At 36.9% G+C, this 18,708-nt stretch overlaps 1 protein-coding gene across 9 annotated transcripts in view; it reads right to left on the bottom strand.

The window, feature by feature from the left end:
* Positions 1–18,708, bottom strand: part of Rdl (Resistant to dieldrin) — a 300,052-nt gene that overhangs the window by 164,134 nt on the left and 117,210 nt on the right. For 7 of the 9 annotated variants that reach the window (XR_010518699.1, XM_065236172.1, XM_065236166.1 and 4 more), the window contains exon 4: positions 15,449–15,516. The exons of the other annotated variants lie outside the window; for them this stretch is intronic. Coding sequence is in view for 6 of the 7 variants with exons in the window: in XM_065236172.1 (XP_065092244.1) it covers positions 15,449–15,516 (68 nt within the window). In the remaining variant the exon portion in view is untranslated. The remainder of the gene's footprint in view (positions 1–15,448; positions 15,517–18,708) is intronic. 9 annotated transcript variants of the gene reach the window in all.

Genomic DNA, 18,708 nt, shown 5'->3' with positions numbered 1-18,708 from the left:
TTGATTTATTAGATGCTGTTAATTAGAATTCGACAGTCTCTATTATACTTTTCTGTCCAACGCATGGTGATTCGCAATTATCTTGATTCTTCACTCTGATGGTTGATGAAGCAAGAAGTTTAATTATTTCAGAACTTTCTACTGTCCTTTCAGACCTTGCTGCTGCAAAAGGACTTTAATTTGAAGTGGATGGATTCATTGAATATCTAAATTGTTCGGAATCAAGAGATCCCAGCAGTTTGTCACCTGTCAGGAAATTTCTATGGCGGTAGCTTGGACGTCAGTCTTCAAATTGGCGCAAAAAGTTTCTGCAGATAACTGCAGATAAAGTTTGCAGATTCATTTTTATAAACACTATATTTTGAAGTTTTTCAACATTTTATCCTAAGTTTATGGTTTTAACCATAGCAAATGCTAAAATTGCTAAGAGAAAGTTTGCATAGTTGTTAATGAAAACATTAGAATGTAACGAAGATCATTTTATTCACCATGTCAACAGGTTTTAACGAATTTTGATTTAATTTTCCAAATAACTCGGAAACCGCAGGTTGTGAATTTGTGGTGTCTTGAGTTGCTCATTTTGTTAAGATTAGCAACTTTTCTTAAGACATAAAGTTTTTACAATATCAAAGTAAAACGTTCGATCGTGGCGCCATCTTTGCGGATGAGTTGCGAACTATCTGTTTACGACAATAGATAGATTTAGTTATAACGAAAAACTACTTCTGAGTAACCAACCCTCGGACATGTTTCGTTTAAGACAGAGCTGCCCAATCTTCTTCATCAATATGACTTTTGGCCCACAATGAATGAGAAGTAAACAAAACGCAGCTTTAAGCATGTCCATCGAACATAAATACAGCCATTTAAAAAAAAACACGTTTAGAAAAGTTGGGCAGGCCTGGTTTAAGAGATATTGGGATTGTCGCATAAATTGCATTTCTGGCCCCCTGTATATAGACATAGTGGTCATAAAAGATATTCAAACGAACATGTATAAATATCAGTGTTGGGAAAATATCAAAAAATCATATCTCACCAAAGATCAATATCACGCTTGATTTTCGTACACAAAAATCAACAAGCTTACAAAACTCCCCAGCTTCAAATCTCACCAAACTGTGGTGAGATTAATAATCAGGATTTTTGCTTTACACCCGAACGCAATCAAAACTACCATAACTGGTGACAGCAGTCGCTTCGTGTCAGAGATAGCATGATTATATCTTCTCTATCTAAGAAAATGAGGTGCAACAGAATTAGGTTTGCTTTGATTCAACTCTCAGCTTCAACTTTACATGTTGTGAATAGTCTCACAACAAATCAAAGGAGCTTGGAAAATCAATAACAAGCATGATATTTTGCTCCAATATTACGTGTCTTACTGCCAAGGTTTGCAAGCATTTCATTTGGCCAAATACTTGTGAAGAATTGATAAATTTTTGAACCAAACTCTCTTTGGAAGGAAATTTGAGATTCCAGATCTCAACCTAACTGAAATTCTGCGCTCCTTGACTTTTTACAATTCTGAAATTTTATGAGATTCTTTGCAAAATGCTGTATAGTGTAAAATTATTATTATCGATGATGAATTATTATTTTTAACATGGGTAGCTCTTTTAAGTTATGTTAATGGCAAGGTTTCTGGTGTTGGTTTTATTAATGAAGCATCAACACGGTATTAACTTTTTTTGCACCACCTTTTGGTCAGTTTCTGTTCGAATTTCAACCACACCTACAGTAGAAACATACCCATTTTATGAAAAGTTCTACCAGCTGGGTTGGGAATCGAACCCTCTCTATTTGGTAGATGTCAGAGTGACAGAGAAATCTCCACCTTCATATTGAGATATTTACAGTCAGAAATTAAGATTTACGTCTTTAGAAGATTCTTCCTTCTATAAAACACGAGCAGTTCTTTTGAGTTTCACTTTATTTATTGGCACTGCTAATGACGCTGCACATGATATTTTGAAATTATTGATCTAGATTGGAAAATATGTTGAGAGATTGGAATTAAATAGTTTTCTCCTTCTTTATTTTTTTTTGTGATCAACTCTCAAAGCAGACCCCCATTTAAATTCAAAATATATTCAGAGTAAAAATTTGTTTTCAAAATCCTTTAAAGCTCGTCAAAACTTAAGTAGTTTGCGGGTTATTTAAGATGAATAGAAAAAATTCGGTTTAGAAATGATGGAGCTAAGATAGTTTTAGTATTGTTCAGTATCAGATGTTGGGTGTTTGAAAGTTAAAACATACAAATGCAGATTTTCAATTCCTTTACTCAAGAAAAGCTATTTTCGAAACTAAACAGTATTCGGCCAATCGGCATTCGGTCAAATGACCCGGAACTGACTGCCAATGATCTCAGTTTTGAATTCTAATGCGATTGTATGGGTCGCATTTTGGATATTGACTCAAGCCAGACGCTAGCCACTTCCCTGGGGACACCCGGAACACGTTTGGATGTGACAATAATGTACAAGTCTGTATATTGCATGATGGGTTTTGGCTCAGGTGGCGACCAATGATTTTGATTTTGTTGGTTTTTTTGACACAAAATGTTTGACATTCTTGGACAGAAAACAATTCTTAAAACTTTTTAAATGGATTGCTAAGCAAAAATTACAAAAATTTCGTATTAAAAACAGTTCAAAATCTTTACTGAATGTTGATGTTTTACAATGTTTCCCAAATTTAAGTGTCCAATTTGAAAATTTCACAAAACCCTTCATTTTTCATAGGATATTAGCAGCTCAAAAAAACAATATATGTTATGATCAGCTTGAGCTAAATTGAATTTATTATAGTGTTTACTCGCAATTCATCAGTGCACTTAGTGCCTGTATAATGGTAAACTAAACTTCGTTATTTCTAACTCATTACTTCCTCATCATATTCACTTCAGATTTAAGTTGGTAAATTAAGCAAACTGAACTATAGAATCCCTATTTTAAAAAATCCACAAATGAACGAGACTCCAAAAACGTCGTTAAGCAAAATATCCATTGAAATTTTATTAGGGATTTTCTTCCTGGTTTCGCTTAGCAAACAACTTGACATTGTACTCTATTGTCAGTCTCCAAGTAGAAACCTAGGGTGACCAAACTTCGCCAGCAACTTAAAAAATATTTTTAAAGGACATTTTTCGTTATTTTAGGATTCAATTTTCTTTTTCATTTTGCAAATAAACAATCACCCCTGGATACTTTTCCTAGAGATAAATTTCATTTCCTACAAATTTGTCTCACACGTCATTTACATTAGAAATAACGTTTTCGAGTTATCATTTACAGAATAGTTTCAACAAAGCTTCAAAATGGTTTTCTCAAGTTTCAAAATGGCCGAATTCTGGCACAAATGTGAATGTTAATTTCCGGAATCAGGAATTTTATAGAAATTCCGGGAAATTTAGGGAAATCCAGAAAAATCAGGGACGTAGCAGATCTTTGAGACGTTTGGGGGTAAATTTCGAAAACTATAGGACAGGTTAAGGGGCTGTTCATAAAGTACGTTGACAGCTTAGGGAGGGGGGGGGCTATTATCCACGCCCCATACAAATTTAAAAAAAAATGTATCGACAATTGTCTACACAGGGCGAGTGGGGTCAAAAATAAAACAAAAGTCTGCGTAGTTAATGAACAGCCCCTAATAAACTTCAGGAAAATTTCATGAACGCGACAATTCTATTAACTACAAGAAATTTAAGGAAGTACTGAAAACATCAGGAAAAATTTAAAAACGTATGGACCTTTCAGTTAACTTTTAAAAAAATGCAGGAACTTAACAGATTTTTCAAGAACATAGTCTAGAAAACTTCAAAAAAGTCCCAATATCGCCAGAAAAATTGCGAAAATTTTAATGAACTTCCGAAATCTACTGCAAAACTTTGAAAACTTTATATTAGTTCCATTAACATCAGAAAATTGCGGGAATGTGATTATTATTGGAATTTTTATGAATTTAAAGAACGCTTCGAAAACTTCAAGAACGTCCAGAGCTACGGACAGGTTTTCTTTCAGATTGGTTCTGGTACCAAGTACCAGGTCGATAAATTTCAGAAAAATTTAGTGAAGGTCAAAGTGCTTCAGAGCAGCCCCATTAAATTCACGAAAACTGCAGGAACTTAACAAAAGTTACCAAAACTTAACACAAGTTAAACTTAAGTTCAGGTTCCAAGATCGTAAGGGAAGATCAGAAACTTCGAGCAGTTGTGAGAACTAAGGCCATTATGTTCAGGAAAATTACGGAAATTTCGAAGTTCCGATCGGTTTCAAAAAGTACATCAGGGAAGTTAAAAAAAAACTTTAGAAAAATTTCGGAAACTTCAGAGAGGTTAGATATCTTTAGAGCTGGTAATAATTCCAGGAACATCATCAGAAGAGCAGTGGCATGGAAAATCATTTGCATTCATTTTGTGCATTCATTTACATTCATTTGCCTCTAACTTTTTTTTCGAACAGCATTCCGCAAATTAATGTAAAAATGTTTTTGTAGGTTTTGTTATAAACTACAACTTTTGTTAACAAGTCAAATTCGTATCTCTTATGCACGACGAGCCAGGGCGAACAGAAGCCACTACTGTTTTTCAGTGAAAGTATTTAAGATTCACTGAAAAACAGTAACAAGTTCTGCCCGCTCTAGTTCGTGATGCATAAGAGATACAGATTTTTATGATGAGCAAAAGTTGTAGCTAATAACAAAACCTACAAAAGCTTTCTTCATCATTTTGCGGAATGCTGTTGATGATAAAAGTTAGAGGCAAATGAATGTAAATGAATTTAAATGAATGTATGAAATGAATGTAAATGATTTTCCATGCCTGGCAGAGAGAACATCAGAAAAGATTAAAGATCTTCAAAGGGGTTCACAAAAACTGTAGGAAGAAGTCCCCCATGCAAAAATTTGAGCATATCAGATGTAACTTTTAAAGATTTCTATTACTTCCTGGAATATTCACAAACTTTAGAAATGCCAAGAAATCATCTGATCAGTCAAAACGTCATCAGAACTTTAGAAGGATGAGAATTGTGGAATCCAGAAATAGAGCTCTAGAGGGAAACTCAAAGGTCTTAATGACAGTCCCTGAAACTTCAGAAAAGAGCAGGCTTTCGGGAAATTTCAAGATCTGTACATTTTGGGAGAGGATACTAAATAGCACTAAGATAAGTAAATTTTGAATTCCATAAATTTTGGACAGCACCACGAGCTTCAGGGAAATGTTGAGAATTTGCAAGAATTTCAGGCAAGTCCAGAGAACTCTAGTTTCATTGTTTTCTGGGATACTCCAAGTTTTTCGATCAGCTCCGTTAAGAAAAGACCTGATTACTGTTTTATCATCCAGGGGATGAAATCGTCATCAGGGCTAGTTTTAGATTAAGATCATAAATCTTTATGCGCTCATCGAAAGACGGACTAACTTTATGTCCCCTGAGAAAAGCCAAGTCCAAAAACATAAACGTTTGACATAAAACATAGCCAAAGAAATAATTTTGGTTTTATTATAGACTTGTAGACCATAATTTGGTCTTGAAAAATTCTTTAAAACCTTGATTAAATTTGCAATGATACTCGGGCGTAGCGTTTAGATTAGTATTTTAGAGTTTTTTTTTTACAAGCTGAATGCAGATAGGTTTTACCCGTACCCTAGTTTATGTTAAAGGCACTGGCGTAGTAAGGAGGAATGTAGGTTCAAGAAAATTGTGCAACTGAATTCCCTAAGGTGTTAAATAAATTTAGCAATTCTATTTTAATATTTTGATTTACCCTGAATAGGTCCTATTCAAACCCCCCCCCCCCCCCTATTTCATAAGGACTTTCTTCTAAGTACCTCCAGAAGTTTCTTCTGATTTCCTTCGAACGATTATTCAAAGACATTAGACATCCCACGGTTTTTTTTAAATTACTCCGAAAGATTCTTCCAATTTATCCTTATAGTTTATTTTCTGTATTCCCCTAAAAAAAAACTCTCCTGGAAATTGATTCAAATTTTCTTGAATTGTTTACCTAAACTTTCTTCCATACTTCCGAGTAAGATTGATCCAGTTTTAAACGTATGTTTTTACGACTTTCACCAGAGAAGAGGAAGAGTCTTGCAACTTCCCCTAGAAGTTAATTCCGGTTTTTCTAGACTTGATCTGGCAATTTCTTCTGACTGACATTAGCAGAATCTTAAGATTCATCTTGAAAGCTCCTTCCGAGTTCTTCCAGATTCCCTGCTGATATGCCCCAGAAATAGTCGTTTCCTGTCTTAATCCCATTAGATTCCTTATAGTTTAAGTAAATTAGAGGAAATTGATTCCCAGGATGTCACTGGTACTTCCATAAAAAAAAGCTTAGTACCCAAAACAGTAATCCTGGCTGATCCACTGAATAGACCGCTACAAAACAAGCGAGGGCCAGGAGTATTTTCAGGCCAAAAAGCAAAAAAATTTGGATGCCTGGCTCGACCTTCTCCAATTTTCATGAAATTTCACAAAATGGTTTGCCATGGTCAATCATTCACATTTAAGCTAAAATTCAGCCATTTGGATTCTTGCTTAAAATTCCCTTAATAACGTATTCGATGTTTTTCAACAACTCAAAACTTCAAAATGTCACTTCCAATCTAAATGACGTCCGAGACTTTGTTGTAAGAAGCAAATTTCTCTTCAGGAAAAATACGCACGGTAAAATAAATTCAAGTTATTTAGGGTAAAAAATCTAAAAGAAGTGTTTAATACATTAATAACAAAATAACAAACAAATAACTCCCTCAACAACTTATTGAATAATTTTAAATTCTTATAAGAAAAATTTATCATCTGCGAAAATTTCAAGTTGAAAATTAATAAAAGTCGTATAATAACAACTTTTGATAAAATTTGTTGGTGCAATTTTGCACAGAAAACGATTTTAAAAGTCTAAAAAATGGATTTCATGGATAAATTTTACCAAAAATTGTTAAAACAACATGCTTAAAAAAATGTCCAAAAGGATTTGTAAAATGGTTTTGTAAATTGTAAAGAGTCATTAAAATGTCACAGATGTTAGATTTATACATTAGCCTAATACAAATTATTTAAAAAAAATATGGAGGAGGGTAATTTACCGCTTACACTTTTATGGATTTTTTACCATATATTACTTGAAATTTCATACAATGTAAATGTTTACTAAAAAGACGTATTCTTTGCTACAATTTGGTATCAGATGTCATTTCAATTGGAAATGACATTTTCGCCTTTCTGACGCTTTTTGTGAGAATCAAAATGGCCGAATTTTAGCTCAAAAGTGAATAATTGACCATAACAAACAATTATGCAAAGTTATTTAAAAATTGCAGAAGGTCGCGTCAGATCGATTTGGCGTGGCCTCAACTTATCTCAAATCCAATTCACTAATTTAGATATTAAAATGTTATCGTTTTTTGCTTCACATCGTTCATGCGAGAGTATCGTTTCTATCGTGATAAACGGTTCGTGTTTTATCGTATTTGCTTTTATCCTATACGGTCGTTAAATATCACTCATATTTAACGAGCGTATACTCAAATTCACAAAAACTATGGCTACTCATAGACTGAGTCAAATTTTCCTCGAATAGTGAGTAAATCAGTGCGGTAACGGTAGGGTGATGGTGGGCTAAAGCCAGGACCCCCAGTTTGGAGGGGCCTCCGGCTCAGATACATCAATCATAATGTATGTGATAATATTGTATTGTGACTCTTTAGGGTTGTACCAACCAGGTGGAAGGAGACCTACCGAGTCAACTAAAATAAGATATTGGTAATCAATTTCTTATGCCTCTTGAAACACCCACGTTGGTGAAGTTTGTAATCTGCATTTAACTGAATTCTGTAATGTTTACGTTTAGTTAAGTTTCGTACTAAGTTTTTGCAATGCACTAACACTAGATCATGTGCTGCTTGTTAACCTGAATTGTAAACTAGAAGTAAATAAGCTGAAATTCTTATTAGATTTTGTCTCAACTTGGGCAGAACTTGATAAAACTGAGTTTAAAATGGAATGTGAGTAAAAAATATTGTTCAAATTAGTCATGAAGGTCGTGAACATGTTTCGTGAATATCAACAGCGTAATCAAAGTCAGCAGTCAGACTGACTTAATAAATACTTAATTTATTATTTATTACGAACAAATTCGTAAGTATTAGAAGTCGTTTACGAATTTATGTTAGATTTAAATCAGGCTGGAAGAAAAGTTCATTCGAAAAATGTTTATCACAAGTCTTTTTATTTCATGGAAGGTAGAATTTGAAAATTGAAAACAAATAGGGGCCACACCATGAAAAATAGCCCCCAAGACGGCCCTGGAGTAAATGTCATACATATTCGGGCAGCAACCTGCTCGAATAAGAAGGAAAATTGAGGAAAATTTTACGAAGTCTATGAATAACTGTGGTTTCGGCAAACGGCGTAACTCAAATTTGCGAGAGATTCAACGGCCATGTAATTGGTCAGAAACATTTTCGCGAATATAAGTCACAAGTACTCAGATTCGAGCAGTGTTTTACTCAGACTATGAGCAACCGTAGATTTATCGAAAATCGTAAACGGAACAAAAACTCTACAGACAAGTAAAATCAAAATGACTATGAGTTCATCGTTCTACGAAAGCCACGTGATTCCATTTATCATTACTTGAATGAAATTCATGCAAATCTAATATTGATAAACTACCTAGGGATCACATCATTCAAGTAGTTAAAAATGACGTTTCCTAGCTCTCGAACTTTGCCATGGAACAATATTTTGATATCTTTTTCATTTTAATTTTCTTAAATATAGCTGGTCGATATGATGCTTGATTTTCACATGAAGAAAGGTATTAAATTACTCTATCAAAGTCTGCTTTTTAAAATCAATCAAACAAGAATTGAATGAAGGCATCCCTAATAAAATTTAACGATTGCTTCGAGTGTATTTCCCTCAACCAATACTTCTTTAGGCACTTGATCGAGATTTTTTCCATCATTAGTACTTATGTACTTCCATTCCAAATCACCTGTATAGTTATGTAGATGATGTCATTAAGAGCATACTACTGTTAATGAATTGTTTCATTTTTTATGGCACACCAGGTGCCCATTAAAATGGCGTGAAATTTTAATCGCTTGAATTATATTGTAGTTGTATACACAGCCGTTGAATCTAACTCAAAATTAAGTTCCTACTAGAGTACTCAAATACGCAAAATACATGGCTACTTACATAAACTGAGTAAGAATATCTCGAATGAGAGACTTTTACTCAAATTTGAGTAAAATTTTACGAAGTCTATGAGTGTGCAAGGTTTCAACAAAATTATAAAAATGTAACTCAAATTTGAGTTGGATTCAACGGCCGTGAACTCTAAGTGAACGAAGTGAATAAATTTTGCTCGTAAACTGGATTAAAAGCGGAACCATTTTTTTTTTTTTTGCATTTTTGAAACACGACCCTTACTCCTTCAAAGCAAACCCATCGTAAACTATTGCCTGCACAAAGATTCATTTCCCACAAAACTCATAACGAACTTTCCACAGAATAATAACCCAACTACTCAAGTACTTCAAACTTCCACTCTGCAGCATAATTAAACGGCAATTGTCATAGAGAAGAACTTCATCGCACTTTTTTTTCCATTCTGTTTCCCTCCCGTCCGTTTGCCAATACTGAACTGCATCGCATGAGTCCATCATCATCAACATGGTCGTCGCCTTCACCACTTCAGTAACGGGATCGACCGAAAAAAAAACTGAATAAACTGAGTGAAAACTATTTCCCACCGCCCCGGCGCCCCCGTAAACATTGCCCCACCAGAGGCCTGGCACAGGACAGCTCTTTGACACGTCCCACAAGCCGCACAGGAAAGTGTAACGATTACTGAAACTGTCCTCGCTGCAGGCACACGTAGACGGAGCAGTGTTGTTTTGCACTTCGAGCCAACAGGATTTCATGACAGATCCGACCGCGCGTGCAAAAGTGCATCAAATCAGCAGGTGTTCGTCCGAGACGAGATCCATCCCATCTCGGCGGTCTCGGCGTCGTCTTGATGTGCAACCAAGGCAGGAGTGAGTCCACAGCAGCGTGCGCGCAAAACGAACGAACGACAGAAAGTTATTTCACACAAAACTGGCTGGATTTGTCAGTCGTCGCCCAGTTTGACAAGGAGACGGAAAAGTTTGTGATGACGGTAGTTTCTAACTCCCCGCCCCCTCCCACACATGGGATGCCGACACACGTCAGTAGCTGGGGGAGGTAGATATGGCAGATGGCAGCACAGTCTCTCTTTCTCTGTGTGTGTGTGTGGTCATAAACAGATATGGGAAAATTTAGTTTCGCATTTTATTTCTCGCTGAAAATCTTGGTTTGTGCTGCAATATTCGCTCAGTTGATTGCTGCCAACCGTGGGAAGTATGCCGGGTTGCTTGAGCATGGTCGGGAGGGGTGGGGTGGTGTGTTTGTTTGGTCGCATGTTTCACATTTCATTTTCAATCATATCATTTCATTTCCGACGTCCACCCGTGTGTTCCGTCAGTCTGTCGGTCGGTCGGTCGGTCCAACGTTGTCCGTCCCATCCCTTAAGTGGGGTTTGTGAATGACTGTGTTTGTGTGTTTATATGTGTATAAGTCACACTCCGATCTTTGGGCGGGATAGAACTCTGCAAACAGAGCAAATCCACCGCACCTTGACTGGTGACGGAATAGCTTTCCCCCTGGGGGTGCTGAATGTGGACGTGTGACTGTGTTTATTGCTAGAATTTTACCTTTAGTGAACGGAACATTGGGATGCATGTTTATGATTCTTTTTGCCATTGCGCTTTTTGCATTCGTGATTGAGTGAGTGTGGAGAGTGGATTTTTTATTTATTGGACTACATCTACATTGCTCTTTTGGGATATGTGTCCAGCCAATGCCATTGCTAAGATCTGACTGCACTTGTTTAGTCTTTAGGCACCATTGCAGGTATAGGAGTGTATCATCGAATGTTCGATATAACCTAACAGAGTTGTGTTCCAAAGCTGCCATGCTCTCCATAAATGATGCTTGAGCCAAATAAATCCTATCAGCTCATGAAGATCATGACTGAAGAGGACCAATCCAGGGTTTTCAATTGATAACCTTCGATAACGTCTGCAATGGTGAATTTTCATTGCAGACGTTTTCGACGATTATCTATTAAAAACCCTGATTCCATCCCTATCAGCTCAGGATATCGTAGGTACAAGGTACGCTCTCATAAAGTTCTTACCGAAGCTAAAGCTACTGCCATTCAAGCAATTTTAGCTGCAGAACAGATTGTACAGCCAAAAATTGGCTTATGCAGCTAGTTTTGTGTGTGTATAAGCTACAGCTAAAATTGTTTGTTGGGTGTATCTGTATTACTTTTCAGAGCCTTCAATCTTCTGTATCTGGATGCATTGCATTTGAAATTAAGCTCACTTGAATTGAAAGGAAAATCTAGATTTATCCAGATTGTGCTCCAGTGAGCATTTGGTTCTACAAAGTAACTATACACTTATTTTGAAAACTGATTAACTGGGATTGAATTATTTTGGGAACGAATCTGAAGTCTTTCAGAATACTGAAATGCATTTTTCAGGTAAGGTATCTTTCACTTCCGGTAAGAGATACACGTACCGTTTCAACTTGTCCCGGTGTACCTTAATAGGCATGGTGAGGAGCTTTAGCTCATTTTCGATCATTTTCTTAGCATTATGGATGATTGAAATATGTCGTCTACACTTTTGTGGTAGAGAGAGTTGTCCTAAAATATGTTACAGTACGCGTCAGAAGTTTTGGGAGAAAGCGTGACTCAGTGGGAGTAAAAAAAATCGAAAACTTAGGGAAATCATATTGGGATCGCTCCTTATTCGTTAAAGACTTGGCAGCGTGATGGGTTTTTTTTACGTAGGACAACGGTTGTGATTTCTATATGGGGGTAAACTTTGTGAAAACCAAAAATGGAACATGTAACAAAACTATGAAAGATTTTGAACGTTAATAACTCAGCTGCCCCTGGACCAATTTCAATAATTTTATCACCAATCGGTCAGATGTATTTCTACGCATCTGTTGGAATTAAGACTTCATCATTTATTTAAAAAAAATTACTGTTGAATATTACACGAATGTGCAACTGTTGCAATGATAGGTCAAATTATCACCGATTGCATGCGTAAAGCAATTTCCCTAACACAGATTTCAAAGTTGAATTCCATCCGGTCTCACCAAATGGTGTTTATTCAACCATCGCGTGGGGAGTGGTGGTGTTCTCCAGTGCACAACGAAAGGCTCCCAGCAAGCAGCTAGCTATCAAGGCTGGCCTTAACCGCTGATCGGATTCAGTTCCAATCACCGTGCGTGGTCTTTTCCGTTCGTTGGCATTAGCTGTAGCAGCAACAGTGCTTTCGGAGCGTGGCGTTGAACATTGTTCTCCAGTACACAACGAAAGCCTGCCTACAAGCAGTGAACTGCAGACAACATGAGCACCCATAGGGGGCCATGCATTAATTATGTCACGCTAAATCGAGGAGAAATTTACCCCCTTCTAACGTGACGTTTTTTCTTTACCTAATGCATTGCTTGTCACAAAATCTTAGACCGAATGGCAGACGTGTCGTTAGAGAAAACAGCTGTTTCGTGTACTGCCGGTAATCGCAAGTCAGTCCCATCTGCATTTTTATCAATTTTGAATTAGCATCATTATTCAGTTTATCTTTCTATGTTTTTTGAGATGTGCTATTGAAAAAAGGTGGTTTGTTCAAGAAAAATGAAAAACAATGCCAAGTCAAATCGTCCCACAGCGAATCAGTCCCATTAGATAAAAAATGTTAGAACTGTTAGAACACACATCGCATCATGAAATTTGTGTCAAGACAGATTTTGTCCACTTCCCCTAAGGTATCTGTAACATGTCGGGATGTGGCAAATATAGTTCTTACGATACTCAGTTTGACCGCCAATGGATATGGCTTTGAATTATTATGTGATTTGATGTGTCGCTTGATGGATTTTTTATTTAAATAGGATTTACCACTTCCCCGGGGATACCCGGAACATGTCCGAGTGTGGCCAACATGGTGCTGGTCACTCATCATGACTCTTATTGATCTTATTTTTGAATTCTCATGTGAATTGATTTATCGCATGGTGGGTTTGGTACGTTAATGAAAAGCTCTGGTCTGATGAAGACCCATACTAACCGGAATATGTTCCGGCCATTGCACTGGAACCAGCAGAACAAATCCAGAAAAAATCAATAACGTTCTATGGAACCATGGTATCTTTCCTCTGTTCAATACTGTGCTAAACTAATGCAGCATCGTCATGGAATTGTGACTGACTTGCGGTTATTTTTCTCATTCACGTTAAATGTAATCGGAAGTCAGTCCCACTCACATTTTGACCTTAAAATTTCACTATATTTTTCCAATATATTTGGGTAAACATAGAGGCATTCTATAACATTGTACATTTATTTTTAAACTTACCCCTCCAAAATAAGTGTCAAATCAGAAAACTTGAAAAATATTTGAACGCCGTTTTCTCATTTCCAGTTTTTTACAGATGGGACTTACTTGCGATTATGGGCAGTGTAAAAAGATAAACATTGCGAAATACGAATACCACCAAACATTTCCACATTTCATTAAAACCAATAAGCCGGTTAGGCCAGACCTAGTATAATTGACATCGGTCCAGGACAAGTCCATTAGACTTCAAAAGCATATTGAGAAACAAGTCCAGAGGCTACAAAAGGAAACCAGGAAACGACTTCAGCAATGATATTAATAAATCCAGAAATTTCAATAGACAAGCTACGAGATCTTCAAGAAAGTATAGTGAGTTCAAACGTCTTCAAAAATCCAGAGGGAATCAATCGCCACGTCAGCAAACTATAAGACTTGATCCTGAGTTCTCATCGGCTCTAGGGCTGGCAAACGTAATTTTGAATGAAATATCTCACGCGATTTTTACAGGGTTGCACTTGTCGCTATTATGAGAAAATGAGAAAACCATGATAGAGATTTTATTCAAAATATCATCAATTTCTTTATCATGACATGCCCAAATTAATGAAAATCATTTTATATCAAAACCATATGAGAATGAATCTCTTAGAATCAGTGGAAAATGACCTAAAAGGTCATGTTAGGTAGTCTCGTCTCCTGATAGCGAGAGAACCTTTATTCTCATGACAGTCCTGATATTTAACAGCTCTGCTCAGTGGTAGAACTCAATGAAAACTCTTACTCGTTTTCGATCTATTTGAACTATATATCCACCGCTATTTCTAGACTTTCCTCCAACCGGTCGAACTGATAACGAACAAAAAATCAGCTCGATTAGTCGGAGTACAGCAGAGAAATAGCGGTGGGTCTACTGTACCACCCACCGTGCTATTCGGAGGATTCCTGTATATCAAGTCAATTTATTCTTTAGTTCCGAACAACCGAATCTAAGCTAAAATTTAAAAATATTCCACAACCATCAGTCTTTATTTTTTTCAATCACTCTTAAAATATTGCTAAATCTACATAAGTGCAACCAGATCCAAGCCATTTTCAAATTTACATAATAAATACATTTACAAAATTGGATCATTCATCTTCCGAGTACCACTACTGTGCAACGGTGTGCAACAATTCAAACCTTAATTTAAGTAATAAGTCACCTAAGTCCGAACGTGAAGTGTCACAACCTAACTAGTAGCGTATGTTTGTGTATGTGAAAGGGTCATCGGTGAGGGACGGAGGGGGAAGCAAAATGTGTTCCATTTTGTGACCGTGTGTGTGTAAGCCGATAGAGACTGCCGATAGAAATTGTGAGACAGTTTGTGTGGATGGACAGCGATTATACACAAGGTGATGTGAAAATGAAATGTGCACAAGTTCACTCAACTGTATAACTGTTTAATCTAAATCGAATGGAAGAGGGAGAATCCATTGTCTGCAAAGGGCAGGGCAAGGAGGTAGGGGGGGTTGTAGTAGGGAGACTATAGATATACACTTTAACTGTTTGCTCGATAAGAGACTAACGAAGAGTTGAATGATGCAAATGATATGGAAACAAACATACTTAGTTGCTATTGTTTTATGTTCATGACAAATTGGTTTTGTTCGATAAATACATGGGAAGGTGGTTAGATTAAGGGGAAAATTGCATTTGTTTTTTAATTGCTTAAAATAGAAAACTTTTAGTTTTAGCATTTTGTGGTGTTTATGGTTTTGAGAAACTTAAGAGGGACAATACAAATTGGTTAGTAGCTATTATGCTGATGTTGCTTATCTTTAAGGTAAATACGTACGAAACACAAGAACAAACTTAAGAAGCTTACTAAGAAACGGTAACGAATATTCAAACGAAAGGAAACATTTTAAATGGTAATTTTAATTCCTTAATTTAAGAAACAAAAAACTTAATAATCAATAAGAAAAACAGGTACGTAGTCATAGTAGTTGTACCATTTTAACTTCAGACAGCGAACTGATAGACAGCACATACATGGTGACTCCCACTTCAACCGGCGGTCCTGAAACACGGATAACGTGGCAAAATATACGCGTCATTTGATAATTAATTGCAGGCATTAGAAAGGCATATATTTATCGTTATAGAAAAAAATGGGGATCATAATTAGGAACATCTCTGTGCACATTGGTTGACACCTGTCAAAGTCCTTCACTCTGTTGAATGTTCTCTCATATCGGTTATGTTTAGTTCACTTGACACATGGTTCGTTCGGTTATAGTAACTCACTCAATAAGAAAAGATTTCCGAAAAAATACTGTCATGAATACTATTTGCTTTGAGTCTAACAACAGAATTGTATCTCCTATGAAAATCAACTGCTAAGAGGATAGGCTGCAGAGGAAGAGCTACATCGTTCCTGTACTTTGACTTCGCTTCTAGCTCTGGTCCTATACCGGTCAATCGAATTCGCTATCAAGCTCTAAACTGTCTGTATTTCAACTTTGGCTTCCCTCAATATCCTCGCTTAACTATATAGAGTTATGCAACATACAGAATTATCACACAAGCTCACTCGGATAATGTTCTGTACTTGACGAAAAAATATATGCGCGGAGAAACCAAAACAAGGAAGACAATAGAGATATCTGCTGAATGCAGCATCCGAAATGAACGAAAAACTCGACAACATGAGCTGGCAGTAAAATGACACACATTCAATTCAATACATGTGCCTGGTGTCGGTCGATGACGGTATAGGTAGTTGGTAGTAGTATTTGGACAAGATTGTTTTTCCATGTTTTTTCCATTAGAAGAATGGAGGAACACAACGGCCAGGCTGTGTTTGGATCTTCCTCGACTGCACGACCGTCTCGGTGGGGGTGGTGGTAGCAGCGAGGAGAGTAAGTAGGGTATGGGGGGATGCGAAGTTTTAGGTCAAGCAAACAGGACGGTGTTTGAACACAGCGATGTAAGAGTTTAGAATCTGATAATACAACTTGGAATGCAACTTTCTTTAAACAAAAATTGGCTTTTACCCAGGTTTTATGGGTAAAGTAGAAATAGCGTTTACAGTCAGGAATCCTTATGCCCGGATGATTGTTTGGCTGTTTTTTTTTCGGAATCCTTGATATTTGGGCATCGACAATAAGAACACTGACCGTATATCCAATATCCTTATACCGGACAAAAAACCATCCACGATAAAAGGGACGGGCCTGAGTACCTTCTTGCTTCCCTTTCAAGAAGACCTTTCTCAAAGATCTATCATCGTCATTTAGAATTTCTTCCACTGTCTTTCCATAAATTTTCCGCGAACATCAATTTGCTTAGATCATAAATTTTCTATAGTCATCATTCATTCACATAATGATGTAGATAACAAGGTCTGGTAGTGTGAATTTGTGTTCCGCTACTCTTATTTAACAAATTGTGTGACGTCAAACTCCACGTTGTATAACATCAACAGGAGAAAGAAACAGGCTACAAATTCACACTACCAGACCATTTCCCTACTACGTTGCCTTCCAGCGTCCTTTAGTTAGAGCGATTATAGTTCTCCAAGTAGAATCTCACGTATACAAGTTAATTCAATTTTGTAAGACTTCGGTTTTTGACAGTTCTCACAGCATTTTTCACTGCTACCGTAGACCCCCGGTAATTTGACCGTTTTTAATCTGAACCCTTTTAAGTTTGAACCCCACTAATCTGCACACCATGCAAACTAAAATTTTCCCAAACGTCATTAAGTATATGGAATGGACTAAAGGGAAAAATAAAACAGCAAACAAGACTGACAGAAAAACGAATTTCAGATACTCATAGGGTTACTAGACGCTCAAATTATGAATAACGGGGTACTTATTCATGAAGTGTCAGATAAGCGGGGGTCCACGATACACATATGCAGCTGGAGAGGGCTGTACCGTGAACCCCCGTTAACCCTATAACCATCAGAAAAAAGTTTGTGGTAACCTTATTTGCTGTTTTGTTATGATTCTGCGTTCCGTTTCGGATCGTTCCATTTCAGTTTACTCCATTCCATGTGCTAAATGACGTGCGATAAATTTTTAGTGTGCACGGCGTGCAGATTAGTGAGTTTCAAACTAAAAACTGTTCAGATTAAAAACGGTCAGATTACCGGGGGTCCACGGTATTGATTTCTATAATCAGTGACGTCATTACTCGATTGCTAGGCTAATTTTACACAATATTTTTGCCACGAAAATCGGATCAAAGTGAAAATCTCATATAAAATACTCGATTTTTCACCAGCGTGAAAAATGTAATTGACAAAATTTCACTTCGCTGCGAACTGTAAACAGATGCGCTCGTGGAAAGAACTAAGCAAAAAGTTGACGTTTCGAGAGAGAGAGAGAGAGAGCTTATCTGTCAGATTTTTACTGAACTGAAATTGGAATATGTTCCACAACCTTTTTCGCTAGCGAAATTTCATGACTTTTCACATGCTTCAAATTTCTTTTCGCTTTGAACTGAAACATCGATTTGGACCTGCACGTTAACGTGAAAGGACCCATTAATGGTACCCTGAAGGCAAGACAGCTGGACTCAGAGTAAATATAATTGCAGCAAGTAAATTTGAGTTACTCATATTTACTCAAAAATGAACAAAGTAGTCTCGATTTTCTGATCAAAGAAATATCGTCTGACAGCATATTTCGTTTGAAGCATCTGTTCGCACATTTGACAGATCGAATCGCTCGTTTAACAAATCGAATTGTGGACAAACGAAATGCTACTGTGGTGGTTTGACTGCACGACGGTATTACGGGGCTTGGATGCCTTTCAGGCGCCTTCCCTCGTTGGTGAGGATTGACACGGCCTAGGACGATACAGGATTGACTAGAGTGACCCGTTCCAAAAGGGGAATGCTCCTTTTCGGTTAGCTGAGGTACAACCTGAGCTTGAAACTTCGTTCATGGTCAATAAAATTGGTCCTTGACTGCTGATTGTGGTATATTATGTAGCTGCTGATTCTAGGCCAGATTAGGTCAGCTCTGGCCAGCTTCGCCAGCGGAAGAAAACCACTTCAACTTTAGCGCTTTGCCAGCAATCGTAAATGTATCATTGAAAAAACGTTGCCAGATGTATTGCCTCTAGCAATGAATTAAAGTTTATTAAAACAAGCAATTGTGAAATTTGACTGGATGTATTTAATGGTGAATAAATATCAGAAACTGAATAAATTAAAAAAAAGACCATTTTAGGCATTTTAGCGGTCCAATTCAAAAAA

Source organism: Ochlerotatus camptorhynchus, unplaced genomic scaffold, assembly GCF_037179485.1.
Source record: "Ochlerotatus camptorhynchus isolate MF236.1 unplaced genomic scaffold, CSIRO-AGI_Acam_v1.1 ptg000530l, whole genome shotgun sequence".
In the NCBI taxonomy this organism is placed as follows: domain Eukaryota; kingdom Metazoa; phylum Arthropoda; class Insecta; order Diptera; family Culicidae; genus Ochlerotatus; species Ochlerotatus camptorhynchus.
Note: the sequence above shows the minus strand (reverse complement) of the source record. Positions and strands in the feature narration are given on the sequence as shown.